Genomic DNA, 23,884 nt, shown 5'->3' with positions numbered 1-23,884 from the left:
GAAGATGAATTTGGAGCCCTATGTGGTATGATAAATCTGGCTCAGGCTGGATTGAGGAAGATAAAGGAGGTCCGAGAAACCATTAAAGGTACGATAAGAATTGGATCAAGATGCCTCGAGCTTACTGGGGGTAGGGTATTGGACACGATTTGTGAGGGAGAAAATAGTAGAAACTGCGAAAATCGCAGAACGTTTTGGAAGAAAGCGGAAAGTTCATCGAACAAAAAAATAGCCGGAGACGGTCTTCTAGATCGACAAACGGAGGAAATGATTAGGAAGATAGGAGGTGAAGCCGCAGACCTATATGAGGATGTCACGAGGAAGCAATGGGTACCATTTGCAAATGCACTGGAAGAAAAAATCAACGAAGCCCTCTATGGTGTGCCTTGGAGACCAGAAGAGATTAAGGAAAACACTACAGACAGAAAGCAACTATGTCAGCAGGAGATTTCACGGAACGCGGTGCATTACCCACCAGCGTCGTTGAGCAGGGATTTATTATGTGTCTGCGCGATGGACCTGGAGTCAGTGAGGAAGCACAGACTTTGCTGCGAATTTTGCGGTTACGAAGATAATCGGGAGGTTTGGAAACCAAACAAGGATTCGTGGGAAAGATGGAACTTTCTTCGAGCACACTGTGCATTTCTTGGAGAACCTAAGGAAGATTTCGAGAAACTTGCGAGCACGTTCAGGCGCCTGATAAATCAGCAACACAACACGCCTATCGGGGTTATGTACATCTTGGGATACCAGAAGAGAAACAGCTTCTGGTCCCTTGGGCTCTCGTCAAGGGGACCTATGGGTCCGGGTGTGCATTATGTTTTAATGGGAAAAGAGAAAACGACTGACGATATACCATGGTTGAAACTGTTGCGAGAGGTGACAATGGAGATGGGACAACCGGCTCAAGACAATGTCCAAGAAGGTGAGTTCACAGAGGCCCTTGAGAAGTTGGAACAAGACCTCGAAAAATTGATTCAGACAAAGTGAGTTGGAGGTGGTTAGGAATCCTCCTACGTATATATCCATTCCAATCAACCGGAATTTGGCAGGGGAAAATAGGTAACGAATAAGAGCAGTAAAGTAACGTGAGGAAAATGGTTTCAGAAAAAATATTTTTTTAAAGGTCATGTCGGAAAGGGGGGATATATTGCCATAGAGAGATATTCATCCAACATGGCGGGGTAAGTCTCCGCCAGTAAAATTACTGTGATATTTCTTAATTAAAGCGCATTGGGAGTGTTTCAATAATATGCGGTTGAGTTACCAGATTCTATACTCATATCCATTGTGCCTTCGCTTCGTAGGAAGGAGTTAATCTTCGAGAAACAATTCGTATCCATGGATCCCATCATATGGGAGGATAACTATGGAGTCGTCTTTTTTCAAGGGCATCCTGCTGCCGCAGCAACAGCAGCAGGAGGGCGGTGGAAAGTACAACTTTACTTAGGGACGCCTCCACTGCATGAATACCAGCGGAGCAAATAGTATGACCAACCATACTAGCATGTATACTGTTTCAATGTCAGAATAAAAGGGGCACTAACTACGGTAAAGCTCATTTCCCCTCTTTGCTTTAACTCTACCCCCAAAGGCGTGCGTACGATGCGCATTTATCGTTTTGTCTTCATCCAATATTATAATTTTATTATGTTTACATGATTTTCAATACTTTTTACTTGGTTGTGGAAGATGTGGAGGAGGATGTGCACCTATCGTGGAAATTAAATGCTGTGTCGCTGAAAAGGCGTTCAACGTATCCATTTTCCCTGTCGGAACTACCTCCTCCTCCCGCTGTTGTAGCAGCGAACACCAAATACGTGTCTTGTTACATTGTTTGGGACGTGGTCCTGGTGTGTGGAATGCGCCAGTGGTGTTCACTCATCAACCAAAAGATTAGTGTCGTTGTCTGTATCCATAGGAAGCAAGTGTGTTGCGGAAGTTCCGTTTTAAGGGATCCTTGAGTGGATGAAGGTGTGGAAGAAATGGAAAGTGCGCACTGCGTGGCTGTTTCGGTGGCGCCGGACATAATGCAGGTTAGTGTCCCTCCAAATCTTACACAGTGCTCATCAGAACCAGAAAATAAGGAGGTTTTCATTGCACCGTGCGGTGTTGCATCTTCAATACCCGCTTCATATTGGGATACATTCAATAAGATACGTCGGGCCACCATTTTACACTTTGTGCTATAGCATACGTGTGTGCAACCAACTTCGTTGTTCAGTCGAATACGTGGACCCATATATCCCCTCGATAGAAAACACGCGAAGTAGTGTTTACGGCATTTAATGATTTCACTTGACCTAACTTCTTGTAGGATGGTATGCGCGTGTGGTCACGCTGCTGCTTTTCTTTCGTCTCGGAGGCGGTGTGGGAGTCAGGTGACAGGTTGTTGCGGTATACTAGCGTTGCGATATGCATGGTACTGGTTTTATCACAGTTGTGGTAGAGACGCTTTTCTTTGGCGCCGTGGTACGCAAAATAAAAAAGAAAAAAACATTAATATAACCTGATGCGAATGTCTCGGGAAGTTAAGGAACCGTGCGGAAGCGGCGGGGGTGTGGAGCCCAGGCTCAAGGGTTGCGTGCACCTGGGCGATTTAACATTTTTTTTTTTACAAAACTGCTGATGGTCAAGGGAGATTGTAATTGCTGTTAACTCTATGGGAAGGGAGCCGACGGACCAGACGCTAAGTGGTAGGGGATCAATTCGTGACATTGATTATGATATATGAACGCTTTACACAAAAGATGCAAAGGGTGTAATTATATCCCCCTTGGTTGGAAGCGCTTCATTCACTTGTATCCGCTCTCAGAAGCCGGTTACACCATCGGGGGTGTGTGCATACTGGGGCACGTGCCTCCATTTTGTTCTGTTTGTTGCGACCACCGTCAGCGTAGTAATACATATCACATCTTTTGTTTCTTCGCTGCTGTTGCCAAGAGGATATCGGAGGGAAAGTGTGCCACAGAGCACGCGAACTGCCTGCCGTATGTAGTTTTACGTGTGGCGGAATGCTGGGAGAGAGGATACGATGCGCCGAAAAGGGAAAAGTACGCACACTGTGGTGCCCTGAAAGGCTTGAGAGAAGTGGCTGTTACTGTTTATTAGTGAGGCATCATGCTCTCTGTTGTTGTTCGCTTTGAGGATTTGCTTGCGTCCGCTCTCTGGTTTTGACGTTATTTTTTTTTTCTTACGATCAGGATGTCTGTAACAGCAAGGGCAGCAAAGGAAGAGAAGTTTTAGCGATGCTAATGAACACCCCGCTAAAGAGGGTAGAAGACATACCACCACTTCTTCGTGAACGGCTTACGAAAGCAGAGGAGAGCGGGTGGAAAATTCTTGACCTCTCGGGTTGTAAAGAAACTTTGGATGTCACGGCGCTCACTGAGGTCGGCATGCTGGAACAACTATCCCTGGAGGGTTGCACGAGCTTGAGAAGAGGGCTGCGGGAAATATGCAACGGGGAAAGAACGCGCAATCTGAGGACGCTGCACTTAAGCAACCTACCCATGCTTGATGACACATGCATTAAGATACTGGGGGGAACACACCTACGGCTCGAACTGTTCACCTGCGCACACTGTAAGAACGTAACGAACGTTAGGCCCCTAGCGGAAATCAAGGCCCTGAAGAGCCTTTCGCTCGGACACTGCGTGAATGTCAAGCATGGTCTGAAGGAAATTTGCGGAGGTCTGACGAATATGAGGGCTCTCTGGATCAACCACATACCGGCTGTCGACGATGCGTGCATTGCGGAGCTCGGCGCAAAAGGCGACGGTTACGAAGGCCATCTGATCTGGTTAATTTGCGATGGATGTCTTGGGATAACGGATGTTACGGCCATTTCGGAGATCAAGACATTAAAGAGACTTTCGCTGACGGGATGCGAGAACATAACGAAGGGGCTAGAGGAGATGTGCGCCAGTGAGAAACTGCAGGACCTGCAAGACCTATGGGTGAATAACGTGAAGGCGTTCAATGATAAGTGCCTTTTGAATCTGGAGGAAAGTCACAGGAAGGGCGGATGGAAACTGCAGGTGCTCAGCACCAAAGACTGCTGCAGCATAACAGACGTGTCACCCCTGGGGAAGCTGGTAACGTTGAGGGTGCTATGCCTTGACGGGTGCGTGAACATTAAACAAGGTCTGGATCATGTCATACTGTCGCTGGTCGATTTGAGGGAAGCGTACTTGGGAGGCATTGGCATAACCGATAGGCATATTGAGCTGCTTGGTCGCCACAAAAAAATTGAACGATTACACCTCCCTTTTTCAGGGAACATTACAGATATTACTCCCTTAACGAATGTCTGGACACTGGAGGCTTTGTGCTTGTGCGGGTGTCTAAAGGCTACAAGGGGATTTGAAAAGTTTTCTACACTCTTCAGACTCAAAAAGTTGTGTGTGTGTGGTGTTTACGTCGATGCGGACACAGTCATGGCCCTAAAGGGTAAAGGAGTGGCTGTGAAGCTGTGGTAGTGCAACGCTACGACTCACGACGTGCTGCCAAACAGGCGCAGCGCCATGTTCGCTGTGATTGTCGTCGCAATGGATGAAATTGGGAAGGTAAAAGAGCAACTGGTGATGACCATTTTAGCGCGGTTGTGCTTGGCAGTATTTCTCCCTATAAATCCCTTCTTTTTGATTTTAGAGCTAAAGGTAGTGGCGGTGGTATTCGCATATACTTCTGTGTAGTGGCATTCGGGTTGTATGTGTTTTCCGAAGACTTGCCACACATACATATATATATATATAGAAACAGTGGGGGTTGGAAACCACGTGTCGCAAGCGGGTGCGTCACTGACAACATATAACACCTCATGAGGCGGCGAGCATTTGGCTTCGTCCGGGGGCTCAACATTCGGGTTAGAAACGGTATTACATGCAAGAAAATGTGGGTAGCCAAAGGAGGAAATACGCCGGCATGCTTTCTGTCCACGATGTCGTTTTTAAGCCCCGTGATCATGGCCTCTTCAGGTCCGGCAGCCTGATAAGGATAAGCTTTGGAAGGCTTCAGCTGTCGGTTTGCGGCCCGCGCACCACAATTCCCCCCCCGCCCGCCTCCATGGCAGGGGCTGTTTGAGCGAGTAAGCAGAGCGCTCTCAGCACCCCAATCGCAAATGGCTGTGGGTTTCCTTTCGTTTCTCTGCCGCGCACCGTACGTAGTGTCTGGTCAAGCTGTTTTCCAAAGGCACCGCTCTTAATGGCACCGAGTATGCGCGGCACTCCAGGAGTGTGTTCCACTTGATTCCTCCGTTACTGCGGTCGTATTATTGTAATAACGGCGCTGCCAAATGAAAAACGACAGCGCCTGTTGTGCTCTGTAAGGCCAACCGCGCCTATCATACGTCAAAGGTTTCGAAGTTGGGTTGCTTAGGCATGGTTTTGCTTTATTCCGCATTTTCCTCACCCTTTCATCACTCATTCCACCCGGGTTTCTCCCGACAATTCGCCTCAAGTTGAGCTTCGCTGCGCTGTGGTCCATTTGCTGCTAGACAAATGTTCCGCCCGCAAACGACCATCCAACACTTGCCGGCGCGTGCCCATCTTTCTAAACGCGGGACGCCATACAACAACGTGGCGCCTTGCATCCATTCCGGCGGCTGGTGGTGGTCCGTATCCCTCCAGTCCCCTCAAGTGTACCAAATTTAAGTGCATTGGTTACAAGTCAGCGTTACTCAAGTTTCCAAGTGGTTGTCAAGGCCATTTCCCCCGCACCCACGATGGATCAACCAGTTTCAGCCACTTATGGCTGCCAGTTGTGCGACTTAACTGCTCCGCACCCCTTCCCGCTTTGCGGCGGTGTGAGTGATGACGGAAGCGCCACAACACATTTAGTGGAAGGCGGCCTCGCGCTCGCCACTGTCGATTGAGTTGCCGGCATGGTGGCGTTAGGGCGGAAATGGGCCCGGGACCGCCCCCTCCCTCATGCCCTTGGGCGTGAAGACCCCTAATGTATGATTTGCTAAAGGACGTAAAGGGAAGAGAAGGGAAGAATCACCTCTTCGCAGCATCGGATAAGTTGGTGAAATCCACTGGACGCAAGGCGCCACATACCGCCGGTGCTCCTGCGCATAATGGAAAAGTGAAAAAAAAGATACCCATTTCTGACCCTCCCTAGAGTGCACACGCTTTTCCCCCGGAAAGCGCTATGGTGAAGGAAACGCGATTAACCGGGCATCACTCCCAGCACCCAGAAAGCATGTGTTAATAATATGTGGCTCTGTAAGGCCCATCTCCGCGCGCTTCCGCACTCGCTTCACCTCCTCTCCAGTTGCTTCCACATGGATGATCTTTCACCCGTTCGGCCGGTGGGGGCCTCGTGGCAAAAGCGCTGAGCGCGGTTCATCATGTCTTCGGCAGCGTCATCGGGGAGTGTTCCGAGGGCCCGCAGAGCCCCTTCCAGTTCTCCGGCATAACCATCTGGCGGAACGTCAGGGACCGCTTGTGAGGAGTCATCCGGTCCCCCTTCACAGAACTCCTCCAAGCAAATGTCCAGAAGTTCGTTTGCATTGGCACCCTCGGATGTTGTGGTTACGGATGCAGTCTCGTTAAAAATGCCCGGCTCACCCTCTGGCCGAGGTAAGGACTGGTATTCTTGCTGAAGTTCAAGGAGAGTAGTGGGAAGTGTTCCATCAATTATTGCGGCAAGCTGCTCCGCGGTGCTTTGGTCAAGTGAAGTGAATTGCTGGACGGCCGCGCGGGCAACCAGGCCGGCAAGCCGAGTCAAACTCTCAGCCCCCCGCGTAAACCACGTGGAGGCGCGATCCATGGCGATACCACCTGCGAAAACAAGAGCCGTTCGGACGCCTTGGGCCCACGCACTTCCGGACACATGTGGATTGACGATCGCTCCTATAACCGTTTCATGAGCATAGATAACAAACCTTCGCAACTCAGCCGCTACATCGATATTAGGTCGACGTTCCTGTTCAAAAGCCCGCACTAGCTCCAGATTTTCCGCAACGAGACGAGCAAGCCTGTCAGCCTCCTGCTCAATGCGTCGCTGGCGCTCCTCCGGAGTAACGGGTCCAGCGTGCCGCCCCGCTGCAAGCCACTGTGTCGTCACTTCTGAAATGCGCGATTGGAAGTGGGCAAAGCTCTCCCAGTTCCCGACGCAGATACCCAAGAAAGCAGTGGGATTTTCCCGTATCATCGACCGGATTAGAAGGTTACCGAGCCCGTGGGTCCCGAACTCACCATCGTTGGGTGGATTCCCCCTGGTTGTGGAGGCCAGTTGGCCAAGGAGGCTGAGGATCAAGCCATCGCTTACAATTTCGTCTTCGTCAGCTTCGGTTGTGTTGTTTTCGTTGCTGTGTGGTGCAGCGGCGTCCGCCGTTCGACCTGCGTTGTGTTCGGAAGAACGATGGTTCCCACTGATTTCGGATGTCGGCTCGACGTGTGTGCTTACACTCAACGACGGAAGATAAATACGTCTCCCCAACCGTTCGAGACGATCCGGCAGCTCGTCAAGATCGTTCGTCGTCACGTGCAGATGAATATGGAGGGATGTCGGCTCTGGAGTGGAAGAGTTGCGGCCAATGAGAACACGAGTCGATTGGTGGTGTGTCTGCATATGTTGCTGTCCTGCCTGAGGTTCTTCCTGTGGCTGCTGGGATTGCTGAGTTTGATTTTGGGATTGAGTTCGAGTTTGTTGCGGAGTTTGGGTCCCTTCAAAACGACTAAAGGCCTGAACAGCTGCGGGAAGCATTGTCCGAGCAATTGACATCATTACGGGCACACCGTCGCGCGCGTTCCCAGTGGAAGCATTCCGTATATCCGGTATGATATTTGTTAAGAACTCAGTGAGACCTGTCGGGGACATGATGCTTGCGGTGATATCCATCCCCCCACTCACTCCACGTCGAGCATCACCACTGGTGTTATTATTTGCGGCCCCTGGCGAAACCACTACATGGACAGTAGTGCCATCTTGCAGGAAGGAGCTTAAAGGGCGTGATCCATCGATAAGCTGGCCCATGTGGATGAGGCGTAGCTGCTCCGGCGGAGCCCCGAGTCGCTCTCCTATGCGGCGGCGCAGGCCCTCAACACCTTCTTCGACATCAACCTCTAAACCATTAATTGTGTGTTCGGGTCGTGCACCGGAGACGTTGATGTGCATTATGCCCCCCCCACACACACACTAGCTGCTATTTCCCTACTAACTTTACAGCGGATTCCTACTTTGAAATTCGATCACTATCGTACAACGAACGATAAGCATAAAAAATGAACTGACATGTGCGTATACGCGGTATTGTGTCACATCGTGTGGGGCAGAGAATAGAGAACAAAGTAAGTGGAGGAATTCAAAACGCGTATATATCACCGCTATAACAATAAGTGGAAAGAGGAGGAGTCCTCTGCGCACTGCCCACTAGGATCCGAGTCGTGGGCACTAGCAGCACGGGGCCACTCAAATACGTGCATCATCCCGCATGGAGAAGCTGTGAACACGGCCCCATCGTTCAATCGAGGTCATATTCAAATTTAATCTTGGAAGCGCACTCCCGAACCGCTTCAATCTTGGACGCCACACACTCAGTCATCCAACCGCTTTCGCGCACCAAGTGTTCCGCATCACTGATCATCAGTTCACCAAGATTTAAATGCTGCATCATAAGCAAGCTGCCATAATACGGAGCGTAGTTGATACGCCGTTCCCCCATCGTCAACCTTCTGACGATGTAACGTTTTTTCGCAGCATCCGAAAGCTGAAGAAACTCATGCAGTGGAGTCTCCTCGTCATCTGGCCAGTTGGGCAACCTGTCACACCTATCCTTTTCGTCTAGAGTCGCGTGTTCCTCAACCTCAGCATCGAGAGCAGCTTGGTATCTATCATGCATGCCAGGCTCATAGTGCACACGTCCAAAGAAGGCGTTCTCCCAACTCTTCGCCATGCGCCGGCGCTCCTCCACCGTGGCTTTTGATGCCTTCGGGGTCTCTCCAGAGTCACCGCTGCCACCACTATTTGCGCCACTTGTCTCATCCCCTCCGGCACCACGCCGATCCCCAGCGAAGGTTGAGTAAAAGGAAAATGACACTAATCCACGGTTACATCCGCAATATGCCCGCCCTCGTACCGGTGCCCTGCACGCAGTGGAAAGCATACCACCTCCATTCCCCGCGCGGGTTCGAAAACAGAATTCAGCGAAACGAAAAAAAAAAAGAAGAGTGAGGAAAATTTTATGAAGCCCCACCAGAAAATAATTGTACACTAGCAGAAGGAGGGGAATCTCCCTTCACCCGGCAGTAAGATGAAATATTTTCAGAGGCTCCGTTACTGAGAACAAGATCTCATGAAACAGGTCCGCACGGTTTTGCCAAAGGGTGTCCTGCTTGATCTCCCACAGAATGCGGGCCACACAGTAGCTAGGGAAGGCGTCTCGCCTCTTGTTTCCTGTGGCTTCGTCCGCAAGCAGCACCTCTTTTGCACGCCTCTATCGCAGACATAAACACGCGACAAGACGTGATATAAACTCACGATAAAAAATGATGTCACAAATTTCTCAAATCTCACCCGTTTCACCATCGAGCGTCACCATGACAGCAGTTTCCTGCACATCATCCACCAAAACAACTCCTTCCGCCCCCTCACCAAACATACCGCGGTTTACCCTCAATCGAAGCGCACCACTCGCGTTATGAGAGAGCGCATCTACCTTCCGCGGGCACATATACAAGGCACCTCCGGCGCTAACGGGGCACCCTTGCCCTGCTGCTGCAAAGCACATCGCGCGGTCGGAGAGCCAAACGAATACTTTGGACTCACAATTGTCCGTTGTAATGAGTAACGGTTCGTCCTGCCCCACAGACGTACTCGCGGTAGACCGACTTCCATCACCGCAGGACGCACTGCCACCCTGCGCCACCTTTCCCGTACCATCATCCCTCCCATGCCGAAGCGGCTGCATGTAATGGCGGCGCTGGAACTGCCAGTATTTCGAGTGTGGTGAAGGCGGCCAGTATAGTCCCACTGCATTCGCGCGGTGACATAAAACCGACAACACTCTCTGCTGAACAACGTCAATCACAATAACAGTGCTGGGCCACAGCGGTAATATAACAGCTGCCAACTTCCCGGATGCACTGATTGCTGCCAGACCGGCAGCACCGAGCTCCTTGTCATCCCCAGCAGCTGCCCATCCGTCATACTTCCCTAGACACGCAACATCACTCGAGTTCCGCTTATCCCCTCCACTCAACTGTAAGAATTCCACAAAAGACTTCTCCGGTGACGAAGGTTCTTCCATCACCGTTAGCTCCCCCATTTTAAAAGGAAGCACAACGTCAGAATCAAAAAAGATACGCCGTAATGCCACTACCCGCTTCTTGGAAGCGATCACTGCACGGCATGCCCTTCCGAACACAATAAGAAGCACATTGCCACACTTCGAAGCAGTCACATTTCGCACACCCGTTGGCTCATAATGTAGCAAACGGGTGCCATCGTAAGTTGTAAGCGCAACGGAGCCTTGAGTGTAATCTACTAACGCGATACCTCCTTGAAGTGGAATGCAGTCCGAAACACAAGGTACAAATTTGGCAATTGAGAAGGCGTGAAGCCCCTCATGTGTCGTGGCCGACAGCACAACAAGCCACTCACTCCGCCTCTGAAAACATTTAGAGTCGGCGTTAGTTTGTTCCATGGCCGCCTGTGACTGAAGAGCATCTTCGCTGGATGCCGAATGCACCGAATCCTTTTCCGCATGAACTGCCGAGAGTGGCGAGTGCAGTAGTTTCGGTGTTACATAGAACAGGAAGCGATGACACAAAGAGAACCGGATTAGGGCAGCCTCGCTGACAGGTTTGCCTGGCCACAAACTACCGCCACTTCTATCATCACTTCCGACTTTTCTACCACCACTGCGAGAGCGGAGTGGCGACGCATTACGCTGTCCTTGTGACGGTACAGTCAGCCGCAGCCCTGCCAACTGGGCGGAGTACTTCACACCTCCCGGTAGTTGCATTAGCTGACTATCCAGGAGAGAAAACACATGCGCATGCAAAAGGCCAACCCAATATACTGCACGAGACGACGGGTGCCAATGCATAGCGCGGAGTCCCACCACCCCGGCATCCACGCGAGCTACGCAGATCTTTCCATACACACTCACAATTTCTATAATTCCTCTTCGCGCCAGCAATAAGGCCACAAGCGTACTGTCAGGTGACCATTGAAGTTCGTGTATTTCATCGAGAGCTGTGTATTTTGATATGACCGAATCGTTCCGACACGCGGGGGGCACGACATCACCGTTTGATACAGGGGGAACAACATCATTGGGCGTCGTGGCGGTTTCCCCCTTCAGCTGGCAGGTGCGGCGGACGTAGTCAATAAACACAACAACCAGACCCTTTTTGACTATTGCGTAAAGACTTCGATTGGGTGACAGTGCGCATAGTTTACCGTTGTCCACAGCTAGCACGCGCATGTCCCGGTCTAAACGCTAAAACAAACAAAGTGAAAAAAAAAGAAGCAAAAATGAGGAGGAAAATGAAGCTTAAGCAAAGACTAACAGAAAACACGACGTGAAAAGAGCGACTTCCAAGAGGAAACAATAAGGGACTCGTGCATAACCATTTAGAAGCCACCCTCAGCACTGGGGCAACGTGCCAAAACCGGCAATACCAGTGGGGGAAGGTACAGCGTCGACAGGGTCTGCGCATTCTGAGAGTGTGTGTGTGCCCCCTTCCCCTCGCATACACACACAATGACCTGGTTCCGCAACGGATTATAAATACCAACCGAGGAAGAGTGCACTCAGATGCTCCTCTCTTTTTTTAAAGAAAAAAAAATCCTCTGGGAATAAACCCATGCACCCATGTTTGCGTTGGTCCTCAAAGAGTCACAAAACCACCGGTGGATCAACGCTCCCGCCATTTATGCATCAGACCACACCTTACTAAACCCCCTTAGCTACCGTTGACATCCTGATACTACAAGCCGGTTGAGCTTACCCTATATCCACACATGCGCGTAAACACACTTGTACATGCGTGTCACCCCGATCCGTAACCTCGTTGACAACGTGTTAACAATTCAGAAAACTCGAAGCCATCTGTCTCTGTCGGTTTGTCATCCGTCATCAGTATCCACAAATAAGGGGTTCTCCACTGTTATCTCCAGTTCCACCACACGGTAAAGGTACCAGGGGAGTGGCACAAGTCTCTACCACATCACCTGTTACGGTGGCAAACAGGGAAGCACACCCCGAGCCATCGGAATCCCAAACTTCATGATATGTCACGCGGTGCTTAAGTAATGCGTTGCCTCCCATGAGGATCACCATCGCCTGAACCATGCACTGCATTTCAATCTCTGTTTGCTGGAAGAAGATCCCCAAATCAGTGGAGTTGTCGACCTCGTACGCCTCGCGAATGAAGTGTTGGGAGAGCCGCCCCACGTAACGTTTGATAGCCTGCCCCGCAACAAAATCTTGAGATGTAAATATCACAACAGGGTCTCCCGCCTCCAGTTCTCCCGGATCAGACGGAATTCGGCGCATTGGCTCATGAAGTAAATATCCACCACCCGCAACTTCCGACGAAATTGGTGTGGTCTCACACTGTTGGGCGTTAGACCTCGGTCGCCTATTTGTTTGGCTCCCCGTGGGTTTTAAGATATTTCCCACGAAAGCTGTGACTTTTGAGGCAAAGGTTCGTAGTTTGCGCCCTATGACGCCATGGCGCCTTCTGTTGTCACTGTAGAATTCAAACGCATCGGAGGGCGCAGAAACTGGTGCGACGATCCTCTCGTTCCACCATTGAGCGGGATTTACTGCATCCACCTTGAAAACATACGGAAGCGTATAAGGTGCGTTGCTCATCGTAAAGACTCTCGGCTCAGCGTCCTGTGGCGCAGGCCCAGCCCCGCAGCTACTGCTTCCAAGTGGCGGAGAACGAAGTCCATCCACCATATGTGTTTCTCCATGACTGTTCGAGCCGTGATCAACAGGTTTTGTGTCGGCGTCTAAATAACGCATGCATTCGCTGAAGGAGCGTTTCTCTAACTCCATCAAGCGGGTTTGCTGCTCAGTCGTGCACGTCATGAGACATCCCTCCATTCGAAGATGTAGTTCTCCCGAATTCGGCTCGAAAAAGAAATCACACGCGTAACTTGTAACACAAAGTCTAGACAACGAAGAACGGCCACAGCGGCGTAGCGCCGCCCGGCACACTGTCTGGACATAGGAACGTTTGGCGTTAGCAACACATTCGCTAACAGTTGCTACCGCTGTGGCACCGTGATATGTCCGAGGAAGTGCGAAACGGGTGTTTAACACAACACGCTCCTGGGAACCGTACATATTTGCTGATTCCGGTACATACGGTATCGTAACCATCAAACTATCTTCAAACGATAGATCTCCGATCATTCCAAGCATCATCTCTGCCTCTTCTTCATCATCGATCTTGACAATATAGTCTGTAGTTTTATCGGCTTTCCCAGCCCCACCAGGTTCGTGGTTGCTGCAAGACCCACCAAAAGATTCGTTGTCATCCCAATGGTCAGACATGAAATCATCCGCACAAACCTCAAAAGGATCGCAGGAAGAGTCTGAGCCACGTAGGTTGCTGTTAGCGAACCGGGCGCCAATGTTCATTGCGAGGCCACCCAGACGATGATGCCGACTACGCCCAAGCTGCTCAGCTACAGCCTCGAGGCGAATTACAGACTCCTTGTTTCGTATTGCAGGGTCAAGCACCTCCACACGAGGGGGCGACGGCACGGGAAGACCCACAAGGCAGCAGCCCGTCCCCGTCAGCGTTCCAATAATGGTGTCGTGTGAAATGCTAAGGGTGATGCGAATACCAAAGACGGCATTCAGTTTTTGGAACTTGAGATTGAAGAGAAGTTGTTTGTGCAAAGAATACTCAATGTACGGCAACGCTTGCGACACAGCAAGAGCGAGTCCAACACCACGAATTGCACTCTTTTCCTTCGTCACAACGGCCTGAACGAGCCGCGGTCGTTCTCTGTAAATGAGTTCCTGCGGCATCGCACATGATGTAAGAAGTACTTCGGGTACCAACCTAGAGTGGCAGACATTGCACATAAATTGGTTTGCGTCCTCCTCTGTTGCATCCTTGTATCGCACCACTGGAGCGTATAGGTGGAGCAACGAGCACGCCTTTCTCGCGGCAAACCTTTTCCTCACTGATTGGTACAGAAGTTCCGGACCACAGCGAAGCGGGTGAAGTGTAAGATTAAGCATGACAGCCGTGCCGAAAAGTGATAGCACCACCACGTCTTCGTGGTATAGCACCGCCTCCTCATAACCGATAACGACATTACAGTGAAAAGCACGAGCATTGGCCCTCAGCTCTTCCCGCAGTTCCATCCACCATGCATCGCGTTCTTGAGAAATGAGGTGTCTAGATTTCATCTTGGCTACGATCTTCACGGACATGGCACTGATGTGACCACCGACGTGCTCTACGGTTCCGCAAGGCAGGTCCTTTACGGTCAATAAAAGGACGTTTGTTCGCATCCCCGTGGGTGCCGGTGGCAGCGACTCCATAGAAGGATTGTCTCCTCTCGTAGCGCCTGGTGAGTTGCTTTCATGTACGAAGGGTATGAGAGCGCTCGTCCCGTGAAAACTTGACGTCTGCTGCGCTGCAGTGGAGATGCCTAACCGTTGCTGTTGCGGTTGCTGCGCTGCCTGCACCGCTTCCTGTTCAAGACACCGGATATTCATGGCGACCACATTGTTACCAGCTAGGTCACCATGTCCAACAGCTGGTGGCATTTGTAGCGGTGTCGGCATGGAGCAATGCATAGCAACAGGCGAATCGCTCATGGGGGGAGTCAGCCTCTTCACTACCTGTATTTGTGCCGCTGGCACCGTATCTGCACCCCCTGGATCAACGAACTTCACTGCGGAGAGAACACATGGAGTGCCGTAGGCACGTACGATTATACCGTTAGCCTCCATGTCAAACTCCTCTACGTAACCAAGTACTGCGTTGCACTGCATTTCCACCACCTTACGCGCCAACTGACGCCTAACTTTTCCACTCAACTTGTACAGTTGAATGATGCGTGCTTCATTAGTGGATCGTGTGCTTCGCAGGTTCGTGAGTTTGGAATGCTCGGGGTCTGCCTTCACGATTAACTCCTCCACCATTGTAAGCATAGTCTCCACACGATACACGGAAGGGTCCAATCTCCACGCAGAAAAAATAAGAACTCCCTCATCCCCCATGGTGAAAGAGGGATGTTGCGCCCGCGCTGCTCGCAGTGGTTCCAAATCGCTTGACATTTGCATAAAGGCGGCCGAAGGTACAGCTTGTGGCTGTTGACTGGTCTCCCCGCGAGTGTGGGGGCTCCTCGTGTTTTGTGGTGAAGGTAGTTTGCAGACGTACCGCTTAGGCAGACGCGGGGCTAGTGGATTCTCCGCTGTGTGAAACTTTATCTTTAGCGTAAGGCGAATCTCCCCCCGTATGCCTTCAGTGCTAGTGTCAAAGAGAGGGAACCAGCCACTCATGGAAGCATTGCTCTTCAGGACCATAGAATTGAGGTCCACAAAGGTGTGTCCCACGATGTCGTCGCGACTGAAAATGTCGTGGTCATAGACGCGCACTTCGAGCGGGTCCTCCTGCAAAACAAGCAGGTCCGGCGTGTCAAAGCGGAAAACTCTGTTCCATACGGGATGGCACGACATGCGGGAAATATCTGTAGTGTATTCAAGGTCATCGAGCTTCACCACAACGTAGGTATCAGCGAGACCCGTTGTGCGGTCCATGACGGGGAGGTCACGCGCCTCATGTACGGTCACCGTCAGTGTTGCCATGTACCGATTCGCAAAATAGCGAACACTAATAATGTCACAATTGTTACAATACCTTTTTTGGGGGTGTTTATTTTTGTTTGCCTATCGTCGATACCGAAAAATATGCACGGCACTCTGTAAATTATGACTTAATCCCCTTACCAGTAGTACCAACACCTTGAATATCGCAGGCAAGCGAAGATTATGCGCAGTTGATGTACTGGCACCAAACGTAGATAGGAAAACGTACAAGACAAATTTTATGCATTCGCATAGTTTGCGCAAGAATAGAGAGTGAATTAACTTGAAATACAACACAAGGAATGGGCATCTTTTTTTTCTTCCTGGGGGGGGGTACGATTGAAGGAGACACGCGGCAACCAAATGATAGCTTAAACAAAATAAGGAAACGCAAAGGCGAAAGCATCTCCCCACAAAGAGAAAATGGCAATAATTATAATTAGGAAATCTCTGCACGCGGTCTCGAGGTAAAACGGTACTGGTAGACACTGAACTTGTGTTGCAGAGGAGATCCGATAATACGCAAAGACGGCACGCCTCGGCACACACTGTAGAGTAACAAACGTAATACAGACAGCAAATGAAATAAAATTAAAAAGGGGGATGTTAAAGTGTAAAAACACCAAGACTCCTGACATAATCAAGCGGCGGCAATGTAAAATAGAGATAACATCACGGTCATCTTCCTCTCCCCTCTTAAACCCGAAAAAAGCTAATGCCACAAAAGTGGTTCTATTTCTCCCTACTTGGCCACACACGCGCCAATATATATATATATATATATATATCAACTATTACGCTCTCCATAATTTAGTCGCTCCCGGGTTATTCGCATCCACATGGAACGCAACTCAGCGAGGAAGCATACCTGTGGATTCACAACGGGCCGTGCCCTCTGTAGACATTGCAGCAAACTCGAGAAGGAGAACACATGCATGTCACCATTGCCTGATTCGTCGCCAGAAGGAGCTGCATTGTTTGTAGGATCATCTGAATGTAGGGAACCTCTTTCACCTTCAACCACCTGCTGCAAAGGTGTGCGAATCCGCCCCGCACATCTCCGTATGTAATACGCCATAATTATGCTCGGACTACGTGAAACGCCCTTTAAGCAATGTACCAATACACCTGGGAGCACACAAAGGGTTGCTCGCAGAAAATCACTTGGTTCCAAATCGTTGCCTAGCAAAAGTACGAGTGGTTGAAAGCCGTCGCCGCGAGCAGGCCACGCAACATTGCTACTAATCTGTTCAGCTGCCTCAGTACAATCATCGTTGCGGGCAGCCGCAGTTTTGACAGCTCCTCTAGGTTCTTGCTTCTCTCTTGTTTTCTTCACCATCACTTCGGTGAGCCTGTGAAGTGCAACCAGCGCCTCCTTGGCAGCCGCGTCGTTGGGCTCAGAAACATTTTCTGATAGTTGGGACCCGTTCGCGCCAACAGTGTTGGCAATATGAACGAGACACTGGAGAATAACCGTCGTCTCCATTACAACCGACGTCGCAGCATCGATAAGAAGATGCATAAAATCCTCCACAACGTCAACAACGTCGGCTATCCGCGATGTGGCGTTATCTTCCATGGATATAGCAAAGTAATAGATCGGGACCGAAAGTACCGGAAGCTCCCCATCGAAAAAAAACTCCTCTTCCCTCAAGGGACTTGTCACAGTGTTGCAATCACTCCCGTTGTTGTCACCCTCAGAGCCGGCAACAGATTTTTCAGCCCTTTCAAGAGCGACTCGTCGACGCAGCAGCGAACTGATGCATACCAGTAAGCTGCGCAGGAATGTTCGCTCATATTCCTCCAATATTTCTCGAAGGTTGCGACCCCCACCCGCAGCCGTCAGGTTCCTATCAGAGTTGGGAACAAATGTGGGAAGTGACACGGGAACCACACGCAGCTTCAACTGTGCCAACGGCGTATTCTCAAATAACATGCGGCTGTTACTCCTCTCGTCTACGAACACCGATTCCTTCGGCATCAACGGCGTACTTGAGGTGATGAGTACCCCGCGTATCCACCGATCCCTTGGTGATGCCACAGTTCCTGTTTGCTCTCCCCCTATGGAACATTCTACCGGACTCGCAGCCTCATGGAAAAGCAATCGCTCCGTCAAGTTACCACTTTTTGCACCTGCAGCGCTGGTGAGGAAAACCCCTCCAGTCGAAGCTGTGGGGCAGTCGACCTCTTCCTTAAAGAAGGTGGAGTTCACAGCGTCAGATACATCGACAATACTGTCCCTGCGTTGCGACTCCAGCAACCCCTTAACAAGCTGCATCTGTTGCTCGTTCAGTTTACGATCATCGTCCCCCATCATGGACAGATTTTTTTATCTGTTTCCCTTATTGGAAGGGGTTTCTTATTATCCACAACTGGAAGGCGTTGCTGTTGGCGAAAAGGCTGTAGAAGCATAAGCACCCCATGGCAGACGTCAGTAAACAAAAAAAAAAAAAGAGACAATGGAAAAACGAATTAGAGGATCATTGCAACTGCAATGGTCGCCATGCAATGTGGAAAATGAAATTATTGGAAGGCTCGTCATGTAACAAAGGAAACATTGACTGCGCCCTACACGCATATGCGCAAAAACAGAAGGAAAAGGGAACGTTCAAATTTGCTAACGGTAACATAGGTTCACAACAGTGGTTGAGACACGAGAACGTGATGAATTGACCCAATAACTCCGCATGACTCTTTGTAACTCCCCCTCACACTACTTGGAGCATCTTTTAATTACGCAGCGACTCATATATATATATATATATATATTTCCCCCTCCTCCAAAACCCCTCAGCTTCCGGCACACGACCATCAGGTGGTAGTGAATTCAAATGCCAAAACTTTACAAACCCATATAGGACCCTTCACCAAACGGGAGAGTGGCAAAAATATTTCGGCGGTATCACGCAATACAAACACCTTGTAATTGTAATAAACCCATTTCCTCCTATCTTTGTTTTGTTTTTCACATATGTGACGACCTCCTCCCTACTTCCTCCTAGAAACTTTTTTTTAAAGGTGCTCATGAATAAAAAGGCACAAAAAGAGGAGTAGAAGGATGTACGAACCACATTTGTGGAGAATTTTGCACAGCCAAGGGTAATGCGATAACCCTTTCATATTTTCAATGTGATTTTGAATTGTAGAGAGTTTTTTTTTTATTCAGGATTGTTATTTTGTTAAAAACGAGCGGCAGCAAAAGTCAAACAAAGAAAAAAAAAGGAGACAAAGAACACAAACACGAAGGAATAGCAGTGCGATCCATTCTATTCTAGGCGCACGCTTGGTCAATAGGTGGGGAACTTTAAAAACAAAACAAGAGATCAAAAGCAGCAACAAAAAAAAACCTCTCGGCTTCACTTGATAAAAAAGAGAAACAAATACATGATAAGAATGGAAATGAATTTAGCGAAGAAGCGAAATCCACACGGAGAAGATGACGAAGTGTGACAGTTTGCGAATGTTACCTTCGCTCGGCCAACTGTATCGAACACAAAAATAAATACGCACATACACCATTTTCTCGTTCATCCATTCATATTCTATAGTGCGGCCGTGGAGGAAGCCGACAGCAACATCGATGACTGAAGCAAATAAACAATATTCCACACATTGGAAGTTTTTGTTTGGATGTTTTCATCAAAGTTAGCAATCGTGCACACAGCGTGAACAAAGAAAAACAAAACATCAATAACGAAAGCAAAAGAGAAAACAAACAAAGAACAGAAAATATTTTCAGTTTGCCCCTCTTTCCCATTACAAACACAAACACAAACACACACAAATATATATATGTATATATACAAGCACAGTTAAGTAATAAAACCAAAGGGAGAGTAACATAGGAGTAGAGAAGTAAAAGAACAGGAATGCGTGAGGTTGTGTAAGAGAGAAAGAAGAAGGGAATGGGATCAAACGTTGGGATATTTTCGGTGGTCCGCTTCCTTCCCCGAGCATCACTCCAACAAATCCAATACTAAGAAAAAGCCACTGGCTCAAAAATATACTCCTTGGCATTTCTTCTTGTGATACAAATTTTGGAAATGAGACAAACGACAATAGGTTGCCGCGCCCTATGGCGTCACACCTCACCACAAAGAAACACATGTGTGAGGAGGAATTAGAGTAATGTCACGGGAAACATACGAGTAAAGATAAGCAAAGATATCATTACACCTTAAGAAGACACTTAAGCTGTTAGAAATATGAGTGTCTTTCTCTCTCTCTCTCTCTCTGAAGAAGAACAAGGAAGTGAAGCCGCATTCCTTTTGTTGTTGTAGTTGTTTTCCATTCGTGTATCCATGTGTATGTTATGAATTTTTTTTTACACCCTTATACCGTTGCTTCTTTGAGTATTTTCCCCCACTTCTTACAACCTCACCTCACTACTTGCTCTTAACTGCCTTCATTATCTCCCTTTCCCTCTGAGGTGCCGCTGCTGTTGTTTGTCTTACCTCTGGCTCCCCAAGACACTCAAAACAAAGGTGAAAAGAAAGGAAAGGTGCTCAGTTCAAGTTAGAGGCCTCATGCACACATACAAAAAAAAAAACAAAATAAAAACACATTGCTTGCCATGTCACCACGCGGTACAGATGTCTTATCTTCCATATCTCATTCGTTGGAAATAATTTCCCAACTGTAAGTCACCTCACAATTTCCTTATTTGGTCATTTCCTTTACACCAGGTAGATGCGAGAAAAGGGAAATTTGGCACGTATACACAACATTAGAGGGAGGGAAAGGCATACGTGCCCCCATCCCTTCTCCCCTTTTCCCTTTTTCCCTCCAAACCCCGAAAATAAGAAACGAAGTGTTACTACCGTCTATGTTGCTTGCGGTCATCACGCGAATGAACAGTAAGGACGCGTAACCGGGTTCGTGTGTGTGCGTGTTGTTGTTGATGTTTTTTTTTTCATTTGTGACGTTTTCCTTCCCATACCCCCAGTACACCCCCAGGTAATAATAACGGTAATTATATATTTATTTATTTAAATATGTAAATAGACGTATGAAAATTCAGCTTTCTTCCCAGTCATTCCACTCAATTGCACATCCCCCCATCCCCCGTACACAAATCTCTCTATCCGGTAAGGAGAAAATGACGGGGAAATGTTAAGTGTTCGGAGAAGTGTAGAGAGAGTTCATTATCATTTTTTTTAAAAAAAAAGTAAAATAAAACAAAATAAAATAGATACAATTATGATTGTGTTGTGTTGCTGCTGCTGCTGCTACTATCTCTATGATTGGCTGCGGAAACTCCTGACCCCAGCAAGTTAGGCGATGAGGTAGGAGTACGCGCTCACGTGGCTCAAAAACAAGAAAAAACGTCCCAGTCCCCATAATCCATGGTTTTTCTTCCGGTCCTGATTATAACACCCGATTGGTTCATGTTTTCATACGTATATACGTATGTAGATATGTATATATCATTTTGTGTGTGTGCTTTTTCCTTGTATATATATATATATTTATTTATTTATGTTTCAAGCGGATATTGCACGTTGGGTACACTCTATTAACCGTCTCATCCGATTTCAGCCAGTGTGTGCATCATTGTCTTGGTGGCCTCGGCCTCGGCGCTCCATCCAAATACGGCAGCGAAACTTGGAGAACATCACCTGCAGAAGTGCTCGGAAGTCCACGCGATCATCGCTTTCGTACATAAATGTCAGCTTCTGCCGATCAAACTGGTAGGCGGCTCCAACCACGCGAATAGTGAGCCCGAGTTGTTCACACACATGACGGCATTCCTCCACCGCCTCGTTCTCCCTCTCCACAAGCGGTCCCTTCCAGTCCTCTACCTCTTCATCCAGGGCGCACCGCAGCACTTGCGCTGGTGCGGAGTTCCCGCTTGGTTCCGAGATCAACTCCTTCACATTGATCACTTCACCGAGGTCAACGCCACGGTCTGCTTCGAAAATCACATATTTGCCTTTGCTTAACCGCAAGCAGCATATGGCAGTCACATCACGGTGGCCGTGACAGCGCAGAGTAACAAGAAACTTTCTATCCCCACACTCCCCATGCGACTCATTGTCAGCATGGATCGAAGAGAAGTTGGAGACAAACTTGTCGCCGTCGTGAAAGATGCAGTTGTTATTGTTGTTGTCGCCTTTCTGCTTGTTCTTCCCTCTTGACTGCCTTCGCTCCCTTCTGCGCTTCCCTTGCTCCACCTCCTCCTTATTCAATAGCTGTTCCTCTGTGCCATCGGAGATCATTTGTGGTACGTTATCAACACCAGGGAAACCAACGGTGACGAGCACCTTTTTCTCCTTTCGCTTCACCTTGTCACCCACCCTTCGCTTACTCTCATGCACATGCTCTTCGTATGCCTGCTCCAGCTCTATTGCGAGAGAGGTGGGTTTATCGTCTATCGACACCTTCACTGATGGTAGCGCTGCTGCTGCAGCAGATAGGACGGCGTTTGACACTGCACCGATCGCGTTATCGGTGGTAATCCCAGTTGAAGCAACGAAGTTCATTGGAGCGCTGCGCAGGTATGTGCGAGTGCAAGTTTCATCGAGGAGAGCACTGCCTGGCGTTGCGTGTGTGATGTACCGGCACACTGTGGCTGGCGAAGCGGTCATACCCATCCCAGAAGAAGGTGTTGGAGCACCAACAGAAACTTGCCGGAGCATCTGCGGTTTGTCAACCTTTTCTGGGGTTTGCATGGATGCGGAAGAATTGTTATAATATGCGGCGCGATTCTGCCCCTCGGACTCCGGTGGTGCTCTTTTCGACAAGTATGCGTTGTCCACAGGGAAGGCGGTGCTGCTGTTGGCACTCCCTTGGGTGCCGAAAGGAATAAATGGACTCATCCCGCTGCTATCGGTAACCAAGTCCACAAACTGTTGGTGGCGTGGAACTCTGCTCGGCCCGTACACGGGTTGCAGGGGTCCTGCCAACTGGGCAAAGGTGATGGAAGAAAGAGCGTCCATGCATGATTGGTTCCCCTCATTAGCCGCCATGAAGAAGTTGATGGCACCTGGAGTGAGGCCATGTGGTGTGCTTGGAAGACTTGAAGGAGCGCTGAACGATTCCCTACTCCCGCTCATCATATTAGCACTTAGTATGGTATCGTTCGTTTACAGATTTTTTTTTGCGTGTGTTCTCTTGAGCTCCTCGCGGCTTCAGGTATGTACCTTATCTTTTTTTAAAAAAAGGCTGATATTGAAGCCAAATGGTTGCCTTTTCCGGTTTGATTCTTTTTCTTTCTTGCAAGTGCAGCGACAGTATATACCTATGTATATATCCACCCACGTACAAGAAAAAAAAGAAGTCGCACCTCCGTGTTTTACTCCCTTTTCTTTAACGCCTTCCTGATGCAGTCCAATTATTCCTCTCGTGTTGCTTGCCTGTGATTGTTCTGTTCCTCGTCCTTTTTTTACTGGATCGTATGTGCCTTTATTTCCTTTTAAACTGCAGGAGCTGCAGCAGTATTGAGAGAGTTCCAGTGAGGAGAGAGAAAAAAAGAAAAAGGCACGCAAAAAATAGAAAGGTACGAAAAACGTGTTGATCAACCTTAAAACACCACACACCCCTCTGTGTTATTCCATCATGCACATCAATCGCAACCAGTGCCAGTTTTCGTAATGTTAAGAAGCAGTAGATCCACTCCTCAAAGTCATCTTTGGTACTATTAAGTTATTAACCGCACATTAGAATCATTACCCTCAATCGACACAATCCGGAGTTGCGGGGACGTAAATGGGGGTGGTAGTTTTGGTTGAGTGGCGAGTCCGTCCATACTATTTGGTTTACAGAAAAGTCTCAATATCAAAAACGTAAAAAGGGCTGTAAATTCTGGGTCCATTATGTTTTCATCACGCACTTATCACATTTCCTATGCTGCTTTTCTTCCCACGTCGAGGGAGGTGTTAAAGCATCCTTGCAAGTTTAACTTTTGTGGCACTATAAACACACACAACTCCTAATATAACATCTGTCCTCCTGCATGCAGCACCCAAATCCTCTTCCTCACTCCTTCATTGGGGTTTTCGGCTGAATTTTATCATCCCCACCACCACGGCGCCATCTTCTTCCCGACAACCAACTCGTTTCCCACCTTACACTCAACATCGACTC

The 23,884-nt window shown here is 48.9% G+C and overlaps 8 protein-coding genes and 1 pseudogene across 9 annotated transcripts in view; 3 read left to right on the top strand and 6 right to left on the bottom strand.

Moving 5' to 3' along the window:
* Positions 1-984, top strand: part of TEOVI_000779000:pseudogene — a 999-nt pseudogene extending 15 nt beyond the window's left edge. Inside the window, exon 1 of the mRNA in view lies at positions 1-984. This exon is cut by the window's left edge and continues 15 nt beyond it. Coding sequence covers positions 1-984 — 984 coding nt within the window.
* Positions 985-2,730: 1,746 nt separating this feature from the next.
* TEOVI_000778900 (uncharacterized protein) lies at positions 2,731-3,111 on the top strand (the record flags this gene model as incomplete). Its single annotated transcript, XM_067221936.1, has 1 exon — positions 2,731-3,111. One exon carries the CDS (start codon positions 2,731-2,733, stop codon positions 3,109-3,111), a length of 381 nt encoding a protein of 126 aa, XP_067078037.1.
* A 137-nt stretch (positions 3,112-3,248) lies between these two features.
* Positions 3,249-4,481, top strand: TEOVI_000778800 (leucine-rich repeat protein (LRRP), putative; the record flags this gene model as incomplete). Its single annotated transcript, XM_067221935.1, has 1 exon — positions 3,249-4,481. The coding sequence occupies one exon, from the start codon at positions 3,249-3,251 to the stop codon at positions 4,479-4,481; it is 1,233 nt and encodes a 410-aa protein (XP_067078036.1).
* A 1,780-nt stretch (positions 4,482-6,261) lies between these two features.
* Positions 6,262-8,124, bottom strand: TEOVI_000778700 (ubiquitin-like protein, putative; the record flags this gene model as incomplete). The annotated part of the gene is made up of 1 exon (XM_067221934.1): positions 6,262-8,124. One exon carries the CDS (start codon positions 8,122-8,124, stop codon positions 6,262-6,264), a length of 1,863 nt encoding a protein of 620 aa, XP_067078035.1.
* A 346-nt stretch (positions 8,125-8,470) lies between these two features.
* Positions 8,471-9,112, bottom strand: TEOVI_000778600 (uncharacterized protein; the record flags this gene model as incomplete). Its single annotated transcript, XM_067221933.1, has 1 exon — positions 8,471-9,112. The coding sequence occupies one exon, from the start codon at positions 9,110-9,112 to the stop codon at positions 8,471-8,473; it is 642 nt and encodes a 213-aa protein (XP_067078034.1).
* Positions 9,113-9,511: 399 nt separating this feature from the next.
* TEOVI_000778500 (uncharacterized protein) lies at positions 9,512-11,437 on the bottom strand (the record flags this gene model as incomplete). Its single annotated transcript, XM_067221932.1, has 1 exon — positions 9,512-11,437. One exon carries the CDS (start codon positions 11,435-11,437, stop codon positions 9,512-9,514), a length of 1,926 nt encoding a protein of 641 aa, XP_067078033.1.
* A 654-nt stretch (positions 11,438-12,091) lies between these two features.
* TEOVI_000778400 (putative C2 domain protein) lies at positions 12,092-15,799 on the bottom strand (the record flags this gene model as incomplete). The annotated part of the gene is made up of 1 exon (XM_067221931.1): positions 12,092-15,799. One exon carries the CDS (start codon positions 15,797-15,799, stop codon positions 12,092-12,094), a length of 3,708 nt encoding a protein of 1,235 aa, XP_067078032.1.
* A 787-nt stretch (positions 15,800-16,586) lies between these two features.
* Positions 16,587-18,116, bottom strand: TEOVI_000778300 (kinetoplastid-specific dual specificity phosphatase, putative; the record flags this gene model as incomplete). Its single annotated transcript, XM_067221930.1, has 1 exon — positions 16,587-18,116. The coding sequence occupies one exon, from the start codon at positions 18,114-18,116 to the stop codon at positions 16,587-16,589; it is 1,530 nt and encodes a 509-aa protein (XP_067078031.1).
* Positions 18,117-21,333: 3,217 nt separating this feature from the next.
* TEOVI_000778200 (PSP1 C-terminal conserved region, putative) lies at positions 21,334-22,857 on the bottom strand (the record flags this gene model as incomplete). Its single annotated transcript, XM_067221929.1, has 1 exon — positions 21,334-22,857. The coding sequence occupies one exon, from the start codon at positions 22,855-22,857 to the stop codon at positions 21,334-21,336; it is 1,524 nt and encodes a 507-aa protein (XP_067078030.1).
* Between the last annotated feature and the right edge of the window lie 1,027 nt (positions 22,858-23,884).

The sequence above is a fragment of the Trypanosoma equiperdum genome, assembly GCF_001457755.1.
Source record: "Trypanosoma equiperdum strain OVI genome assembly, contig: ctg_1520, whole genome shotgun sequence".
Taxonomy (NCBI): Eukaryota; Euglenozoa; class Kinetoplastea; order Trypanosomatida; family Trypanosomatidae; genus Trypanosoma; species Trypanosoma equiperdum.
This window is presented reverse-complemented; position numbering and strand designations above follow the sequence as displayed.